The 18,777-nt window shown below is 28.7% G+C and overlaps 3 protein-coding genes across 11 annotated transcripts; 2 read left to right on the plus strand and 1 right to left on the minus strand.

Moving 5' to 3' along the window:
- Positions 1-146: 146 nt before the first annotated feature.
- On the plus strand, positions 147-3,579 carry LOC126835187 (enoyl-CoA hydratase domain-containing protein 3, mitochondrial). Of its 7 annotated transcripts, none has more exons than XM_050567558.1 (7): positions 147-207; positions 1,920-2,047; positions 2,112-2,247; positions 2,399-2,580; positions 2,648-2,808; positions 3,030-3,144; positions 3,232-3,579. In XM_050567558.1, exons 2-7 carry the CDS (start codon positions 1,926-1,928, stop codon positions 3,329-3,331), a joined length of 816 nt encoding a protein of 271 aa, XP_050423515.1. In that variant the 5' UTR covers positions 147-207; positions 1,920-1,925; the 3' UTR covers positions 3,332-3,579. The 7 variants fall into 7 exon arrangements, with proteins under 7 accessions (XP_050423515.1, XP_050423513.1, XP_050423509.1 ...); XM_050567556.1 differs by lacking the exon at positions 147-207 and adding an exon at positions 626-1,010; XM_050567552.1 differs by lacking the exon at positions 147-207 and adding an exon at positions 1,052-1,184.
- LOC126835186 (pre-mRNA-splicing factor ATP-dependent RNA helicase DHX16) lies at positions 3,146-15,265 on the minus strand. Of its 3 annotated transcripts, none has more exons than XM_050567548.1 (14): positions 15,063-15,265; positions 10,141-10,267; positions 9,884-10,067; positions 9,127-9,445; positions 8,949-9,065; positions 8,689-8,868; positions 8,200-8,491; positions 7,341-7,627; positions 7,137-7,277; positions 6,511-6,729; positions 6,322-6,452; positions 4,973-5,297; positions 4,594-4,910; positions 3,146-3,377 (listed from the first exon to the last, which is right to left on the minus strand). In XM_050567548.1, exons 1-13 carry the CDS (start codon positions 15,072-15,074, stop codon positions 4,602-4,604), a joined length of 2,643 nt encoding a protein of 880 aa, XP_050423505.1. In that variant the 5' UTR covers positions 15,075-15,265; the 3' UTR covers positions 3,146-3,377; positions 4,594-4,601. The 3 variants fall into 3 exon arrangements, with proteins under 3 accessions (XP_050423505.1, XP_050423507.1, XP_050423506.1); XM_050567550.1 differs by lacking the exon at positions 15,063-15,265 and adding an exon at positions 10,325-10,462; XM_050567549.1 differs by lacking the exon at positions 15,063-15,265 and adding an exon at positions 10,338-10,461.
- LOC126835188 (transmembrane protein 186) lies at positions 14,331-15,555 on the plus strand. The gene is made up of 3 exons (XM_050567559.1): positions 14,331-14,807; positions 14,889-15,034; positions 15,103-15,555. Exons 1-3 carry the CDS (start codon positions 14,662-14,664, stop codon positions 15,405-15,407), a joined length of 597 nt encoding a protein of 198 aa, XP_050423516.1. The 5' UTR covers positions 14,331-14,661; the 3' UTR covers positions 15,408-15,555.
- Positions 15,556-18,777: the final 3,222 nt, after the last annotated feature.

The raw sequence follows: 18,777 nt of genomic DNA on the forward strand, positions 1-18,777 counted from the left end.
TTAAGACCTCAACTGAATTAATAAGCGTAGTGGGAGACAGTCATGACTAGGATGGAGTGAAAGATAAAACTAATGAACACTATTATAGTTTAGCTATAGCAACCTTTTTTTTATATTTATACTTCTAAATAGTCTATGATGTCTAGAGGACCGACCATAGTCCTTTTACTACCTCTTTCCTTAGTCTTACTACTTTTTATTAAGGAGGTATAGTTAATTTTTTTACAAAATTTTAATTTATCACCCATAGACCTTATACTACTGCTGACGGCAGCACTCGATGACGTCGTGAGTCGTGACTCGTGAGGCGATTTGATCATGCGCATTTGAGTTCCTAATTTAAGAAATATGGTGCACGGTTTAAAAATTATTGTATGATTATGTGGCGGCTAGTGACTGATAATCAAATTTTCAATGCCGATAAAATCAAATTTTGAAGGTCTACCGTCTATACTCTATATGGGTAAACCAGGCCTCGGACACTGATAAAAGTGAACACGGGGGAACAAATCTAGTTTATCGGACACCCTTTTTTTTGAATCGATAGTACTTTTAATGCTGATTACGAAACTGCAAAAATTTTGGGCCGCTCGCACTTATTTTGGAAGTTAAAGATGTTTAAGTGCAAGACGTCGTGATACTACGCGCGGCGAGATCCCAAAATAATATCTGTTCCAGATTACGTTTTTAATACATTATAAAATAAATTATTGTTACTGCAATACAACGCTTTACCAATTACCTATACGGATTACGACTCTCAAAATGGCTACAGAGACGTTTATAAATTTGTACGATTTTAAAGAATGGAGCTCAGAAGAATGTGGACTAGTTTTACAGGCAGTTTAACTGATCGTGTGTGGACCCTTTAAATGCCGCACCACAGACTTCTTACCGAGTTATGAATTATGAGTACTTTAGTCTGTGTGCAGTGTCAAGTGTGCCAAAAGCATTATCAGTATTTCACGTGTACGGCAAAAAACTAAAAAGGACCACAATGGGCGGAGCAAGTAAGTAGTCGGGTCGGCTGTAACCGTCATTAGTTATTACTTATTGTGTAGTGCGCGCCCGCCTGTTATCACTCATCAGCTAATCAGTATACCGCGCGAACTTTAAACGTCTGCAACTTCCAGAATAAGTGCGAAGGACGCAACATTTTTGGAGATTCATAATTAGCATTACAAGTACTGACGATTTTAAAAAAAAAAGAGTGCCCAGTAAACTAGATTTATACCTTATAGACTATGTTTTATTTATAAAAACACCAAAATGTGTTCAATATTCAAATGAATGTATGAGTCGTTAGAGTCAATCTGTTATCCGAACTGAAAAAATCGATTAAGAACTGAGTCTCACCATAATCCCACCAGTCGCACTAAAAGGTTTTGTAAAACTTTTTCGTGTTAAATATAATTGATAACGATGAGCTCGTTAAATACCCATTCTCTTTTCTATGCAAATACCATAGATAAGAAGTATAGGTACATCAAATGCCTATTTAGTATTTACTTACAAATTACAATTCCATTAATTATTCAATGCTTCACGGGTTAACACTTAACTATTAAAACGTAATCGGAATTCTAAAAAAATATATTAAATTAAAAACTTAATAGGTAAACTCCTTTATATCGTCGAATTACAAAAAAACCTTATAAACCCGATACAAATATCGGGAATATGTGTATTGTATATTATTAGTTATTCGGATAACCGAAATATTATCAACCATCCCAAGAACTTATAACAACTTACAATCACTCAAATACCTATGATAAAATCAATGTATAACTTCCATAGTTATATTATAATCATATAATTACTAAATTAATTTTTAAATAATTGGAATTAATTATAGTAATGACGGATTATACTTTCATAAAATTTGTTAATGATTAAAATACTTTTTTTGTTTGTAGGAAATTATGAAATCGTTTATCTGGCAAGTACACAGATCTATGTCTTCTACTACATTACATGTACATATGTTGACATCAATCAGAGTTAACAGTTCACATCGAATTACTTTATGTAATCCTAAAACACGGTATATAATAAATTATTACTTCATTATCTAATGTCTTATAATAAATACCATTTGATTATTCAAGGAATTCTTTGTCAGTTACTATGCTTCAACACTTAATTAATGAAATTAAAAACGCTGGTAAAAACCAGTCATTAAAAAGCATTGTAATAAATGGCAATGGGCCAATTTTTTCTGCTGGACACAACCTTAAAGAACTTGTAATGTAATATTAGTTAATTTAAATAAATAAAATTATTTACTTATCACAATTTAAATGGATAAGTTTACATTTCTATTTTTTCCATAAGATTAAATTTTAATAACAAAATGTATATTTCTACATTTCTATACGTATAACTTAATTTATAGATAGACATGAAAATCCAGCAAAAAGTTTTTTCATTGGCTACAGAACTAATGAATGCAATGTTAGATTGTCCAATACCAATTATTACTGCTATAGATGGATTAGCTGCAGCTTCGGGTTGCCAACTTGTAGCTGCTTCTGATATAGCTATATGTACAAATCGTAGCTCGTTTTCAACGCCGGGGTATGATTCATCTATTGAATTGTATTCATTAACATTATGTTATTTTTAATTAATTTTTTGTTTCTAGTGTAAACCTTGGCTTATTTTGTTCCACTCCTGGAATTCCGTTGAGTAGATGTATACCAAAAAAAGTTGCTTCTTATATGTTATTTACTGGAGAATCAATCAATGCAGAAGAAGCCCTTAGAAATGGTCTTGTTAGTAAGGTTGTACATCCAAAGGAATTAGGTAAACCTTGTAAATTAGTGTTCCTCTTACACTATATGAATTTCTAAATTATAAATTTCTTCTTCTTTCTTTTTTGGTAATTAAAACTCTTCACTTTCAGGCTTTATTTTTCAGATTATCTACTAAAAGACTAATTTTTAGCTATCTCTTTCTCTCGTTTTCCATTTTAATAATAGTTTTTATAATGATGATATATTTGGTATGTTTTACATATATTTTAGATGATGAAATTGATAAACTAACTTTGTTAATTGATCAAAAGAGCCGTGAAGTAATTACTCATGGGAAAACATTTTTTAACCAGCAAATAGATGTTGATATAAAAACAGCTTACAAGTAATAATTAATTGCAATCTTTATTTTTAAACTAAATATCAGTCATTACATGTATAATACAGTAAAATTATGTGTTTGAATGTACAGGAATGGAGAAAAAGCGATGTTAGAAAACTTACAACTTGATGATTGTAAGGAAGGTCTTCAATCATTCATCGAGAAGAGGAAACCAAACTGGTCCAATTAATTATCGAAAAAGTTGTCGTATTTCTCGCTCTTACTGTAAAGTCAAACTAAAACAAAAGGAGAAATTTCCAAAAATCATTATTATATACTATTATAATATAATTGAGGCTGTTTATTCGAAAAGGGCATATTATATAATTTTCTATACTTTACACCCTTGCAGAATAAACAAGTCTAAATTTTTTTTATTTGAATGTAAAGTAATTATTCAATGTTTAATTTATTAATAAAGTCTGTAATAGTAACAAAGCTGCAACCAGACGGCTATGAATTCTTAAAACTGGCATATTCCAAACCCTATAAAGGCAAAATAAACTTCTATGTATTTATGAAATGTTCAAATTACAATAATTTTATGCTGAAACTGCAAATGGCTTTGTGTGCCTCTAGTAACACTTGGCACCTCTGGACTTAAGCTGTTACCATCATTATCCTAACCAGACAGGGTCCCCTAGGATTTTATAAGTGACCCATATGATGACCCTACCACATGTGTTTCCACATACAAACATTCCAATAGTTATAACCCTAAACTACAAATCTGAGTTGCTATTAAAAAAAACCATGCAAGTGCAAATTGTATTAAACGCAATTAGTTGTTTACATAAGTATAGTTAATAGATTTACATTTTTATATTAGAATATAGCATATCTAACGGGTTAATAATCGAATGCGTTTCTTTGAACAATTTAAAAAGTGTGAGGACAAAGTTTTAGCAAATTCTGCTTCTGCACCCAGTGTCCAACATCACTCATTGTATGCATTCCAGGAGTTTCTCGAAATATAATTTACAAGTGATCTTCCGGAGAAACAAGCTCAAATCAAGTCGACTTATTTTTTTAAATAATACTTTCAACATGTAGTATTGTTTAATTAAATAAGGGACAAGTCAACCACATCCTTTCTTCGGCTAAACCCAATTGCACAATCTCCACAAGACTCATTTAACTCCCCCAAAATTCTCGTGTCAGAATAACCCCCTAAGTCAAAATTCCACTTTTGAAAGTCATATTTGGGCCATTATTTACGACAACCGTTCCAAATTTCAGTTGCCTACATCATAAAGTCTCTGAAAAATATCTTTGCTAGTCGGATCTACATCAAGGGGAATCCAACAGTGTTTGTACGGAAAACTAAAAAATAATTTAAGATTATAAACCCCATTCTGGGGCATTCAGTAAAATTGTTTTTTTTAAACCTATCATACAACTTTTGAGAAAATGTCATATATATAAATTATTGATTGTTCTGTGTTGACATACCTTTAAAATTAATTTTTAAGTTCGGCCTTTGTCTTCCCTACAGTTTTAGGTAATCGTTTATTTGTAGAGTCTTCAAGTTCTTTATCTTGGTAATAATGTGGTGCTACTTCAAGTAACCATTTGCTTTCAATTTCCGTTACTTGTCTCATAAACTCTTTAGTAGTAAATACTAGTTCATGATATAAGACCCATCTTGGTAGTTCTTCAAATAAGCTGCTATTGGGATGTATCATAACAGTTTGATTATGTTTTACAGTTCGATAATGACCACCTTTTGAAAGTCTAGCAATATGGTAAAAATAACCTGCAGTTATAGCCTTAAAAATAAAGTTTAAAATTAAATATAATGTACACTATATAAAAATAAGTGTAGTCTCACTTTACGTATGTTAACTGATTCTGTAGGGTTTGAAACTAGTTCCATTTCAACTCGTTGCATTAGGCCAACCAACTGATCTCTAACATCCCGAGCTCTTCGCATTGATCTATGCTGGATATAATTTTCGTAACACCAATTTGTACTAAAGTCAGTATTAGCCCACTGGTTATAAATATTCAACAAAGCTAAATGATCACCTCCACGAGAGTAAAAACTTTTACGAGCTGTATCTGCTAAAATGAGCTTGTCTTTAGGTCTATAGAATATAGCACTATTTACACTTAACATTGCTGCTATAGTGGCTATTTCTTCTGAACAGCTATACCTAAAAAACAATATTTTAATTACAAATTAAATTAAAAAAGATAAATTACATAATGTAAAGCAAATTATATTTTTGTATTTTAAAAATAGATTTTTTTCTTTTATAAAATCTTAGTTTCTCTCCATTTTAAAATAATGAGATTATATATTAAGGATTATTTATCTATATATTATAGTAGACATTACTAGGCTCAGAATCGGTCATACATTACTAACCCAGATGAACAGACATATGAAGGGCTGCGCGGAAAAAAGATCAATGTCAATTTTTGTTCATTCTGAGAAAATCATGTTTTTAATTTCAAAACGTAATACATTTTGCCTGTATGCCTAAACTTCCAGCGGTCGTTACTCTCGATTAATCTGTTTTTTTCCCTGGTTCGAGCGCATAAAAGATACAATGCCTCAATACAAATAATTTGATACTAAAATCTAATTTTCAAAAAAAATTGACATTGATCTTTTTCCCCGCAGCCCTTCATATGTTTTATAACTTTAAACTTGCTCCTTAGTATGCTCTATAAGTTGAAAAACCTTCAGGCCAATCCAAAAAGTGGTTCCAGAGCCAATTCATCATAAAGATTCTATTTTTACATTTATAAAAATAGATAAATTTTTAAATATATTTATATATCTGTACCCCAGAAAAAATGTTTATTAAGTCACAAAATGTAAATTTTACAGGAGAAAGGAGAACAAAATTATGCCTAAATTAAATTATTAAAAAAAGTTTGTTTGAACTGTATGTGGACCTAATACATGCGATATAAAGAACATATTGTTTTGCTCTAGAAGCAAAGTAGATTTCTTACTGTTTATAATAATATTATATAATATTTGTATTATGCTAGTTAGTTATCTAGAATTCCACACGTCATAAAAGATAGATCAGTGAATAAGTGCAAATTTTAAATCTAGGTGAGCCAAAAAACTGGGAAATTTAAATTTTTGACTTAATACACTTGCTCTGAGGTATGGATATATGAATGTATTTATTATTACAGAATGCGTTACTAATAACATACTTTTCAGAAGCTAAAAGCATTTTTGCCATCATTGGATCTAAAGGAAATTCAGCCATACGACGACCTAATTTAGTTAACTCTCCTCTATGATTTAATGCACCCAGAGCATAAAGTTGTTCTAGTGCAAGTACCTAAAAAATTATTTAGTTTAGTAATATATTATCGGTTAAAAAAATTTAATTAAATAACCAATGTCTCATGTGGTGGTGGATCGAGGAAGTCAAAATGTATTAAATCATTTATTCCGAGTGCTTTCAACATTAACACAGCATTACCCAAATTAATTCTTTGTATTTCTGGAACTGTATTATCTTCAAGCTCATTTTTGTAAGCCCATGATGTGTAAAGACGAAAACATTTACCAGCGGCTACTCGACCAGCTCTGCCAGCCCTTTGATTTGCACTTGCCTAAAATAACAATAAAACCTTTAATAAACTGAAAGAGCAGCAGTGCAACTTGAACAAAAAAGTATTGTTTCTTTCTTGTGAAATAGGGATTTGTGGCCCAATTGTAATTATTTTAGAACAAGTATGAGTATTAAAATAGTAATTTTCAAGTAAGGTGTAATAACCCTATAAACAATTCTAAGCTGAAAGGTTGGAAATAATCTCTCCGGGTAATTTATGATTTTAAAATTGTTTTGTAATACTTAAAAACTGTTTAAATTCAAAATGTTTAATCGCTTCATATAAACATATTAAATATTCATATACATTTTAACACCTTGCTATACCCTAAGTAGTACTAACTAGTACACACAATTTAAATGTTTAAACCATAATTTCTATAAATATTATATGGTATGCCAACTCACTTTAGATATTGGAACTACAATTAAAGATTCCATGCCTGTGCGTGAATTGAAATTATTTTGTTTACAAAATCCTGGATCAATTACATAAATTATGTTATCAATAGTAAGTGATGTTTCCGCAATATTAGTAGCTAAAACAACCTAAAGAATTAGGTATTATTAAAATGTAATTAGTTATATTTTGTAAGTTTTAGATGGTAATACTTTTCTTGCGTTTGGAGGTGTTGGTTCAAAAATTTTTGCTTGCATATCTGTAGGTAAATTACTATATACAGGTAGTATAATAAGCTCTTTAATTTGGGAACCCAGTCTACGAACACGTTCTTGCAAAAGCTCATGACAAGTTTCAATTTCTTCTTGACCAGTTAGAAATACAAGAATATCTCCTAATGGTTGAGTAACATGTATTTGAAGTATCGATACAACACAAGCATCAATATAGTCTGCTTCTGGTGCTTTCGTGTAATAAATATCTACTGGAAATCTTCTACCTATGTGTAGCACAAAAAAATAATAAAATTAAAATTGACTTCTGCTTCAACTTATAGATTCTAAGACTAGTACAATTCAGTAAATGTAATTTTATCTAAAGAGGTTTAAAAACTATACATTATTATATAATTTTCCAAATACTATTTTAGTATACTTTTAAATATAACTTTGATTGCTATTCAACAACAATGGATAGTTGCCAATTAAGATTTGGTCACTTTTTGCAAGACTAAAACAATATGCCATTGTAACACAGTGAAGACAGAATATTTATTATTTTAATATAATATAAAATATATATAATACATAAATATATTATATATATATATATTAATATATAAATATATAAATATATTATATATATATATATATTAATATATAAATATATAATATAAAATTTTTCTCTAATGTACATTATTGTTTTAAATTAAAGTTTATGGGTGAAAGTCCTAAATACCAATATAGTGTGGTAATAAAATTAAAGCAGTATATGTAATTAAATTTTCTAAAACTAATGCATTATTTATTACATAAAAATTAGTTAAGTGGAAAACACAAAGAAAGGCCTCACCGGGAATTCTAAAAATGGGAGCATCATCAAAAAATTCAGAGAATTTTTGAGCATCCAATGTTGCACTAGAAATTAACAGTTTCAAATCAGGTCGAAACCGTATTACATCTTTAACTAAACCAAAAAGGATATCAGTATGAAGTGTTCTTTCATGAGCTTCATCAACAATCATCACACTGTACGACTGTAAATCTGGTTCAGATAAAAATTCTCTGTGCAGGGTACCATCAGTCATATATTTAATAATTGTTCGTTCCGAAGTACAATCTTCAAAACGTATACTATAACCAACCTAAAAAAAAAATGTTATTATTAATCCGCTGTTAATCATACTATGGTCAAAATGTTCGCAGTCAAATTTAGTCACAATGTGACTTGGGTAAGAAATGTAGGTCAGTTACACTTAAATAAAGTAAGACTAAACATTGGGCAATTAACAAAGGGTTAATAATAACTTAATTTCAATATTAACTTTTTATAAATTATTACTTCATTTCCAAGTTTAACAGACATCTCTTCAGCAACACGAGCTGCAACTGACATAGCAGCCACTCTTCTTGGTTGAGTGCAACCTATTTTTTTATTATCTTCAGTGTAGCCGGCCTCGTATAAATATTGAGGTATCTGTGTAGTTTTTCCAGAACCAGTTTCACCTTCAATAATCAGTATCTAAAATAAAATCATTAATTATTTAATTTTATAAGGTATTGAACATTATTAATAATCAATTAATTTTTAATGGTCATTACTTGGTGATCATTAATAGCTTCTATTAAATCTTTCTTAAAACGATATATGGGCAAACTCTTTTGAGTTTCTTCAATATTCAGTCTTTTGCGTTGTTTTTCAGTTATTTCTGGTTCCAACTAAAGATATATATGTATTTATTATATACTATACTCACTTTAAGCTTGAAATAAGTTATACCTTTTCGTGTGTACCAGGTAAATTAGCAGTTTGTACAAATTCTATTTGATTATCAATCAACAATTCATACTGTTCTTTTTCTTCTCTTTTAGCACCAAATCTATAAACAGCCGAAGACATTTGTTCTTCCTCCCATTTTTGCTGTTCGGTAGTTGGAGCTTTGTCAATATCGACTTCATATTGCATTTGATCATCTTTAAGATCTTGTGGCATATGATACCGCTGAATTTTCTCAAGTTCTCTAGCTTTTTCATGTTCTTTAGCAAGATTTAATAGTTTTTTTTTATGTTCACGTTCAATAAGCTCGCGTTTAGTTAAACTAGAAAAAAATATGTAGTCAAAAAATAATTCAAACTGTAAACTATCAACTTGTTTTTTGAAAAAAAATAGATAGAAATATTAAATATTAGAACAATGCACAACTTGCAAAAAAAAAACATGCTACAATATTTTTTACACTCCACAATGATCTCTCTATGTTGTTAGTCCATAATGTTGTAAAAATGTTTTTTAAACATTAAAATCTTGTCTACATAATCATCGTAAACCTAGTAGCTGAAATTTCTTCAGCTAATATTCCTGGTGACCTCACAAACAGCCAAAACGCTAATTTTATTGTGACCTACTGATTAAAACAGTGGAACCAATGTCTTGAAGTTCAAAAGGGACTCATGTCATATAAGGCAATTTAATTTTTACTCATTAAACTTATTGTAAAAGAAAATGTACAGACAATTTAATAAATAAAAATACTTACTCTTCAGCATCAAACAAATACTCATCATCTAAGATATCAGCTTCAAGTTCAGTAACTTTATCTTCTTTTCTTTTTTCAAGATATTTACGACGTGATTCAATTCGTAATCTAGGAATGACAGTTTCTTTTTCACGATCATTTTCCAATTTTAGCCTTTTAGCAGCCTCTTCATAAGCTTTTTTATCTAATTAAAAAAAAATATTAATTACATCGCTTAAAAATTATAAAAGAAGAAATTTCATGTTCAACATTAGTACCTGATCGAGGAATAGCAATATTACGCGTTCTATCTTTATCTTTCCTTTTAAGTCTTTCAGAAAATTTGTCACGTTCTCTACGATCCTCGTCGCTATCACTGGAGACCATATTGATTCTTAAAAAATGCTGTAATATTGAGTTTCGATAAAATTTCAATTAATTACAAATATATATAATGCAGACCGCAGTACAACACCTCAAGACTCAGGTTTTAAGTTCTAACAGACAACTCACAACAGTAAACAAATCATGACAAAATAATTTATATTTTTATTTTTATCATGTAAGCAAAACATTCTATTTCCAAATGATAGCCATATCACCAAAGCCGTAGTGATAACGCATTAAAAATGATGTAGTTTCAGCGGGAGCACGACACGGAGCCACTCGACAAACAGCCACCGAAAATCGACACGGAGCCACTCGACAAACAGCCACCCGAAGAGATACCAACATGTACATTATTTATGTAAAATGTACGATTATTATTTGTGTATGTTGTGCGACCGACACCACATATTATAACGGAGTAATAGCAAAAAATGTAATTTCCAAATTGTATATCAATAAAAATAAAAACAGTAACTTTGTAGAAAATATTATATTTTTATTAAAACCCCTATTGTATAGTAGACATTGTTACTATGTTCATTGTAAACATTTCAATTTACTCAACAGGATTTATTGTTAACTCATGCTATTAATAATAATTATTGTTTCTAAATACTTTTACTCTATTATTATAAATAATTATACATTTTTATATTATTGATACTTATTTATAATACATAGGTAAAAAAATTATGTATATTGCAACGATATTAATTGAATAATATTTTAACTTGCTTTCATGTATTCCAATTAAATTACAAATATATTTTAAATATAAAACAAATGAAGTTATTGAACATTGTTTAATTTGTGTGCATTTTCATGAGTATCGGAATGAACTATGCATGTATATATTATAAATACAACTAAAAAGTATTTGATAAAGGTTTTTACTTTTTATTGACTTAGAACTAATTATTAAAAACTCAGAAGCAGAGGGTTAGAATTAGATAAATACCGATATAAAAATCCAAAAAAAGTACATTTTTAGCTAAATGGCAAATGTGTATATTTTCCACCCATTTGGCCTATGCTATAGGCCATCTATATAAATTGGATTTTTTTATCTGATTAATTATTTCTATTTTTATTATCTATATATATATATATATATAAATGAATGTATGTGTGTGTGTCCCTCACAATTTTCATCAGAGTTTGTAGAAAAACAGCATTATATATTTATTTTGTGTTAATATATGTAGAATCATAAAATATAAATGAATAACCAAATTATAAAAAATGATTAACATGTATTGCTTTATAATAGCCCGTAATACTTTATAATATTAGCGGGGCGCGATAAAACATTAATATTTACTACTAAGTCATCCTCAAGTCTCAACAATGTGCATCGGGCGAGCCAAAAATTGTTCATTGTTCGCTATAGCAAAATCCCAAACAAGTCAATTATTAGCGTGATGAAATTATGATGCAAAAAAAAAAAGGACCACGACGGGCTGGAGGCAGGTAGACGAGGAATCCGATGATAATTGAGCAGCGATCGACCGACGAAGTACCCAGCGGGCGCGGGTAGACGTGCAGTGCCGGGCGCGCACGTATGTCGATTTCGGCGAACTTTAAAAGTCTGTAACTTCCAAACTAAGTGCGAGCGGCGCAAATTTTTTACATATTCGTAATCAACATTAAAAGTACTGTCGATTTAAAAAAAAATCGAAAAAAGGGTGCCCGGTAAAGTAGATTTATACCATAATTATTTGTAATGTTCTAACTATATTTTGTTATTTTTCCAACTATGTTCAAAATTTAAAAACTATAAGCCTAGTGGCAATAATTTAGTAAACATTTTTTATAAACTTGATTATATTAATTTAGTATTTTTCTTTAATAATGCACAATTGTTTCTAACTATAATACTAAAATAACTTGTATGAAATCCGTTGTGTTCATAATATGTACACTATTAGTTTTTATTCAACAAATGATTAATATTAAATGTTTATTACTGCTGATAATAACTTTTAAAAATAAACATGTACATAATCATTTTAGAAAATACATTTTTGTCAAGGCTGTTAGAATACTTAAGCCAAACAATTTTTTTTTTATTAAATCGTGGTCAATAATAAAATAAATTTTAATAATTATAACATTAAAAATAGATAAAACGTAAAATCATCAATTTTTTTAGTAAAAACTATTTCTTTGCAGTCTTTTGTTAAGTACCGGCCACCGCCAACGTGTTGAACCATTATATATTTTTTTTGATAGCTCGAATCTCATAATTATTTAACATCAGTGATGGATGGCCGCAGTTGGTAACCAACCGTTAGTTTGTATAAACTTGACCATAGTAAACTTAGTAATATTAACGTTTCGTTAATAACATTTTAACCGTATGAGACCCACTTCACGTTAATTATAATATCACACACTAAGTATCAATCATTTTGTGAAACCCTTGTGTACTCTATGCACATGTATAAAAACATCTAGATAATGCAATCGACAACGCCAGTACACATGCCACTTAAATTTAAGTTATAGCTAACTTTTAACTTGTATATTATAATAGTGTGAAATAAGGAAATCTGTGTTTATAAATATAAATTTAATATATTTGAACTTTTTTGTTGTTTGTGCATTTATACATAATATCTTTGATTAATGATAATCAATGATAATATTATGTATATTATATTATAGCACCTGAGTTAATTTGGATTGTTTTTAAGAAGTCATGTGAATTTACTACTCATAAATTCGTTATAGTTTGACTTGGTTTATATTTATTTTAATATAGATTGTATTATAAACTATTAACTATTAACTCCAGCCTTCCCCTTGTATCTGACCTTGTTTACACATAAACTGGAGTGATCTATTTTATATATTAGCTGGACATTAGTGATAAATCTGATGAGTGTATCATATCTAGATCCAAAAGAACCATACCGCTTATTTTAGACCCCAAAAAACTACTGCCAGCTTAATAATATATAAACATTTTATTCAGCATCGGCAAGGCGCCAGTCTACCATAGGTTGTCCCTGTTTGAATTTACTATTGTGTAGCTAAGTATAAACAAATACTAACAATTAAGCATTGGTAGTTTATATGGAAAAAAAAATGTCAACCACAAAATAAAAAATAGCTGTATATTTCAATAACAAATGGAACTTATCACAGATGTTATAAAAATAGCGTAGACAGTAGACACAACGCGGTCACACGGCGCGCGTAACAGTGTTTTTGTATACTATTATAATTTATAACTTATAAGGTTCTGTTCAAATAACAAGTGTCAGCTAAAATACGTTCGATGACATTATTTTCGACCTAAATAGTTTTAGTAAATATTATTTTCGACTTAAATATTTTTCGGTTAATATATATAGCATGATAACTAATACACAGATATGAAAATATATAATACAGAATTAAATAATATTTAACTATAATTTATTATTGTGTTATTACCTATTGGAAGTTGTAAAGTATTTAAGTAAATGTGTTTAATTTTATTGTCGGGTATCGAATAGTTTCGTATGAGGTATTCACGATGTATTGTTTAAAATAGATAGGTATAATACATCGGTATTAAATAATTTAAAAACAAAGTATAATTTCATTGAAATTTGATCAATGAACATTCTGCTTTACTTATTATAAAACGTGTAAGTATGTTTTGAAAAACATTTTTTTTACAAACTCAAGAGACAATTTATTGTTGGTAAATTATCACTATAATATAATATTGTAAATATTGTTTCATATACTTTCAGTGTTTTTTTAATATAAATTTCAATACTGATTTGATTATAACTTAAATAAAAAAACTCAAAACAGGAGACAGGTCACACAGTGAATTAAAAATAGTTCAAGCCTTATTGCATTAATTATGAAATGTACAAGTTTTCCCCTTTAAATAAACAATACTAGCCGCACAACATACACGAATAATAATCGTGCATTTTTTATAAATATTGTATATGTTGGTACCCCTTCGAGTGGCTCTTTGAGGTGTAACCGGTGTGAGAGCTGAAAAGTTAAGACATTAACATTTTGTGATAACGGTTATGATAACATTTGTGATAACAGTAACTACTATGGTAACTTGGAAGTTTATGACCGAATGCCCCACCGCTTGCATTCCAGCTGGATGCTCATTCGGTGTAAACTGTAACTAATAACTAGCAGTAATCGCAGATTAAATAATAAATGTTATTTTTTTTCCGTGGTAAAAGGTCTACGAGTTTTACACCGTAATTTTGTATTTTCATAATTATTTTATAAATTAGTGAGGCTAATTATTGTTATTCATACAATATGTTTCATACTTTATATTTAAAATATTTATTTAGATATTACTTAATAATATAAATTTTATAATATAAAAGTTGTGCCATTTATTTTTAAGAACATAACAATAGCCACCAAGTACTAACATGTTTAAATTATATCATAGTAGTAGTTCAAAACGTATATTGAACTCTACAGTAAAAACTCTAAAATATAGTACACCTATTTTTAAAACATTAAAAACTGATCAAACTTTAAATGAAAGCATTACTAATTATAAGCCAATATTTCAGTAAGTTTAATGAATACTGATAAACATATAATTATTTTTATAGAAAATTAAATATTAATTTGAAACAATTTTCATTTTCAGAACATCAAACATGCCAATTTTTATTTGTTTGAATAAATTGAAAACCATACAAACGATATCTAATATTATTATTCTACCAATAACATATGGCTTAAAAGTATTTGATTTATTAAACTTTACAGAAGTTATGTATTTGTCATTAATAGGTATGGTAATAATAATTATTTATAATACCTTCAATAACATATATAATAATATACTCCAAATATTTCAGGTATTGGATTAACAGCTGGTTTGTACACTTCTAGCTGGATTCTTTCAGATTACTTGGTAGTATTTGTTTATATTTCCGATGACGAGAAGAAATGTAGAATGTCATACATTTCATTTTGGGGTGCCCGCAAAGAATTATATTGCAATGTTGATGATATACAACCTATTCAGTGTTCAAAATTAGATATATTCAATAACAAAGTAAAAATAAAAAATAATAATAAAACTTTTAAAATTGTTTTACCAAATTCTACTATAATGAATAATGCAAAGCTTAGAATATTATTTGGTGATGAGGTTATTTAATTTAATTAATATTTTAAATTGCTTTTTGTCGTTTTATTGAAAACAAATAGATGTGTTTTAATCTTTTATTTGCTGTTATTTAATGATATTATAAATTAAAGAATGTTTAATGATCAATAATAGATTTAATACAAATTATTTTTGATTACTTATTGTATACTTCTTCACGTAGATGTATTCAGTGGTTTGTTGTTGAATTTATAACCTAGGGTTGTGATTGAAGTTTAAAAATCATGTAGTTGAGTTATGTAATTTTTAAAAATTTGAATATTTTAATTATATATGGTCTGTACGTTATTATTAGGCCTAATATCAAATTGTATTATAGACGAATGACGATTACAATATTTTTCCAAGTACAGGATTAGTAAAATTCCTTTGTTTATAACTGTAGACCGGTCTTATTTCTTTAGTTTCTTAGTAGTTTACATGATTATTATTTGTTGTGCAAAATATTAAGACTAGCTTTTTCGGTTGGAAGAAAAAACGAGTCTGCTAACTAAACTTATATATTTGAAAAGCTTAGAAAACGTCCTATGGGATAATGCCCATTTACACGATGAGAGTACTCTTGCGATAGTACTATCACAAAATAAACAGAAGGGAATCTTGGAGTTATTAAAAAAACGGTCAGACACATAGACCTATAAAGATTTCTTTATAGGGTATGGTCAGACATATTGAGAAATGACGCCTGAGCACAGATATTTCATTATTTCATTGATTAAATATACATAGATAGCTCATGTCAATAGAAAATATGGAAACACGTTATTTAGTGTTCTATACTATTCATAGATGTCGTACAATATTACAAAATAATATTTTTTGTTATGCCGTATTTTCAGACACCGCCGCGGCCGGTCGGCCGCGACCACCCGTCATGCGCAAAGTAAAACCGGTTTTGCTATCGGAATGAGATTATATAATTATTATACTTTTACAAATTATAAAAGATTTATAAATGAATCTTATCCATAAGATTATTTCAGATATTTTTCTTTTTAGAATTTAATTATATTGTATGTCTAAAGCTTTTGTTTATTGCAAACAAAATTTAGAATCTTAGTTCTATTAGTTAAATAAAACAGTTATAAATATAGACTAATTTAACATGAGGCATTTTTTCTACTATTTTTATAATTATTTATTTGAGCGTTGGTAATAAACTTTTTAAATGAGTCAGTTGGTCTCCTTAAAAACAATTTTGAGCTTTCAGAATCATAATTTTTACGAAATATGAGAAACTCATTTTCATTAAATTGCTCATCGTTAGTTTCTTTTAAAAAATTATTTTCACATTATCTACACTTAAATTTTTCTACACATTTTTTGCCTAAGTAACCTGAAAAATAAGTATTTGAACATTTTTCTAGTGTTACGTTAGGTGTATAACCATCATCACTTTCTTCAGTGAACGAAATAGATGACAATGATACAGAGGAAGAGCTATCTAAAATTTCATTAGTATCTTCAATATGCATGGTTGCTTCATAGCGATTATCATTGTCCAATAAATGAGTATCATTATCTGCTTCGCAGTTCGAAAATATAGACGGTCTCATAAGATTTATTTTAACATTGATACGAAATGTCGTCCAGAAAATACGAGCTGTCAGATTTCTAAAAAAAAAAAAATAACTATAACATTTTTTTTAAAAAACACGCTTTTCTAAAAAATAGTAAAAAAGTGAGCTTTTTAAAAAAAAAATTTATCTATTTATTTCACTTTTTTTATTTTTACTTTTAAAATAGGAAGCCAATATTACTACCGACTACCCTACGTATGCCGAATGTACTCAATTTTGACCATTCGCCTTTTTTTGTAACTTTCCAACTTCCTGGTCCTAATAAGGTACCTATCCAAGAGACTAAAGGAATTCTTAAGCTTATGAAAATATTTAGTTTCATACCTGAGTTAGAAACCCATTTTGAACATAATGATTGGTCTTTTGGAAACCGATATAATTTAAGATTTTCAATATCACTTGCGCTTTTACCACAGTTAAAATACTCGTACCTAATTCCGCATTTACGAGACATTTTAAAACAATAAAATATAAAAATTAAAGAGACGAATAAAATATACAATTTGACTAGAGGAGCTCAGGACTCTTAAAACGCTCAACACAAACTGTGGTGGTAATAAAGGTTTAAAAAAAGTAGATCAATGACTAAAAAAAAACAAAATTGTTTGCTTAAAACGCACAAAAGAATGTCTAGTGACGCTATCGATTTACTTATTGTACTATTATTATTTATTACATTATATTGTATTGTATTTAAAAAACAACAAATCATAAGACTTGGACACAAGTCACGGCTCCGTCGTCTACGTCGATGTCCGACGTCCGTAGTATAAGAGAGTACAGGAAGAGAGGGAACATATTGTGTAAAAAAATCCTACCAATTAGATTCGAAGGGTGGAAAAATGATATTTTTATTATATTTACAAACGGCATTATGTAATTATATTTTTTTTAATATTAAACTATTCACTAATAAGTAATATTGTAGTCCAATTACGTACAGCAACAATGGTGTATTGAGGGCGAAAGGTAGGTTAATATAAATAACCAAGTATGTAAATTTAAGAAATATAATTTAAATTGGTAATAATGTGCGTACAAATTCACAAGAACTCATGACATATACTAAATATTGTATTTATGCATGATTAAAAAAATATATTAATATATAATAATTTATACGAAAAAAACTATTTTTTCTTTATTATAATAGTTATACTTTAATTATAATAAAGTATAATGTAAATAAAAATTTTAAAAATAAAGGAAAAAGTTGCAAAAAAAGTGTATTGGCCGCCCAGTTTTGAACCGGTATGTCGTGTGTCAGAGCACCATTTTCGATCGAATGAGCTACAGATTTAGCGCTCTCTATGGTTCGGCTCCCATACTACTCAATTTCTGGCTCCCATTTATGAGCGGCTAGCTTGTAACACAGCTTGGGCTATCTATGTATATTTAATCAATGATTATTTTAATTTTTCTGTGACTTATGGCTACACTTTTCGTTTATTAAATGTCGTCGCCATTTCCCGCGTTTGTCCAGTGAACAGTTTAGCCAGAATGAACAAAACATGAGAATTTGCCTACATCCACCAGCACTGCCCATTTCTCGATCATTTTCAAGATGTCGGACATGATTTTATCTCGTCCCATAGGAGCCCATGTATTAGATAAAGATAAAATCAATACTATATAATACAGGTTGATAAATTTAACGTAAGAAACTTATTTCACATCTGTGCTTATTTCTTTGGAACATAATTACAATTTTTTCATTTTTCTTTTTGAAAACATTTTAAGTTATATGATGCACTATTATCAAATACCAAATATTTACTTTT

The sequence above is a fragment of the Adelges cooleyi genome, unplaced genomic scaffold (assembly GCF_023614345.1).
Source record: "Adelges cooleyi isolate 19-005CV unplaced genomic scaffold, UGA_ACOO_1.1 ACOO_flye_CR_arks_rails_tigmint_CR_PRNA_23, whole genome shotgun sequence".
NCBI lineage: Eukaryota > Metazoa > Arthropoda > Insecta > Hemiptera > Adelgidae > Adelges > Adelges cooleyi.